We start from the raw sequence: 1577 nt of genomic DNA on the forward strand, positions 1-1577 counted from the left end.
TGGTGTTGGGTTAATGGGTTAATGTTGGACTTGTGGGCTTGGGCAGCATTGGGTTGGGATGTTTTCGTGATGCACCTTTTCTTTACATAAACTCTTTACAAAACTCTCTCTTATACGTGAGTCGCTGTGGATTTGTTTCTCCAAAGTACCCAGACTAATACAGCTTCCAAAAGCTCATGAGGCACATCCAGTATCTTTTCATTCCGTTTTCCCACCACCTTGTCAAGCTGCTTCACAACCAAGCGACCAAAATGTTTCCTGCCACACGATAGCTGCTTGCTCATTCACTCGCTCCTGTTGAGTCGAGGCCGACTTTTAATGACCCTCTAGGACAGGGTACAACTGCCCCGGGAGTTTCAGAGACTGCAACTCCTTATAGGTGTAGAAAGTCCAGTGTCCTGAGGACCAGCTGGGGGTTTTGAGCAATTTCCCCTGCAGTGAGCTGGCCAACTTGTATCCACTGTGCCACCAGGGCTCCCAGGCCTCAAGATAGCCTGGTCAGTGAGTAATTCGATGGATGGATGGATGGATGGATGGATGGATGGATGGATGGATGGATGCTGTGATGGGGAAGATTTATTTGCCTTTTTGAGCTTTGAGCTCCAGCTCCTTCCCCTCTAGCACAGAGCCGTCTGCTCGGCCACACTGGCCTGGCCTTGAAGCAATACAGGCGAGAAGCCTGCCCTGCTGGAACTGCTCCTCCAGAAGACTGCTGATTTTTGCGTTCTTTTTCCGGTCATCGTATTTCTTCTGAATTTTCTTTGATCGCTTCTTATTTAATATCGCTTCCTCTTCAGGAGTCAGCTTAGCCCCCTTCTTCCGGCCCAGGGGCAGCGCATAGTGGGACTCGTACCTCTGGCGGTACGGCGTGCTGTCAATGAGCACGAGGCAGCTCTTCACCAGCATCTTGGTCTGGACCAGCTCACGGTTGGATGCGTTGTAGATGTGAAGGCGGAACGGAGAGACAGTGAGGAAGACGGACATAACTGACAGGACAAGGGAGAGCAGAAACAGAAATAGCTTTATTAGAGGTTAGGGGACGAGGTTCTGCGACCTAGGCCAACAGGTCAGGGAAGTCGTGCTCAGCAGCTGGGGGCGAGGGTTTTTAAAGGAGAGGTGAGCAATGTATGGCAATTAGCATATGGGGTCTGGAAACTGGGAGAGTTGCTTGTCGACTCCGGGAGGCTTTCTTTGAACCGGGAACATCAGGTTTCACTGGGGCCGACTGCTGCTGACCTCTGGGACGTGCAGGGAAGCACGTGCAGAGCGCAGACCTGCTTCAGCTTAGTCCAAACAGGGGCTGCCTAGTTCCGACCCGACCCAACAGAAGACAACATCAATGATTCTTGTTTTGCGGGTACAACACTCGGAGCCCCAGGAGAAGTTCCCCACGTCCAGCCTCAGGGCCCTGTACTTCTTGTTGCCTCGTCTCACACGAACTGTGTGGATGCGGCGGGGGCCGATCTTAGTGTTGGCAGCTGAGCGCCCCAGCTCATACTTCCGCTTCTTGTGGTAGGGCTTGTTCTTGCCCCCGGTCTTGCAGTGCTTGTGCCAGTTGTCCTGAGAGATGCCCATCG

The 1577-nt window shown here is 52.6% G+C and overlaps 1 protein-coding gene across 1 annotated transcript; it reads right to left on the minus strand.

Moving 5' to 3' along the window:
• Nucleotides 1-576: 576 nt before the first annotated feature.
• On the minus strand, nt 577-1575 carry LOC101661916 (40S ribosomal protein S8-like). The gene is made up of 2 exons (XM_004717994.1): nt 1332-1575; nt 577-944 (listed from the first exon to the last, which is right to left on the minus strand). Exons 1-2 carry the CDS (start codon nt 1573-1575, stop codon nt 577-579), a joined length of 612 nt encoding a protein of 203 aa, XP_004718051.1.
• Between the last annotated feature and the right edge of the window lie 2 nt (nt 1576-1577).

This window comes from Echinops telfairi, unplaced genomic scaffold, assembly GCF_000313985.2.
Source record: "Echinops telfairi isolate 266 unplaced genomic scaffold, ASM31398v2 ScPeMD7_4286;HRSCAF=5036, whole genome shotgun sequence".
NCBI classification, from domain to species: Eukaryota; Metazoa; Chordata; class Mammalia; order Afrosoricida; family Tenrecidae; genus Echinops; species Echinops telfairi.

Bases quoted from the DNA above. Each gene is read 5' to 3' on its own strand.
- LOC101661916 (XM_004717994.1), bottom strand. From the start codon at position 1,575: ATGGGCATCTCTCAGGACAACTGGCACAAGCACTGCAAGACCGGGGGC. The intron at 945-1,331 runs TCTTCTGTTGGG...TCCGCCTTCACA, and splicing joins AACAAGAATCATTGATGTTG to TCTACAACGCATCCAACCGT.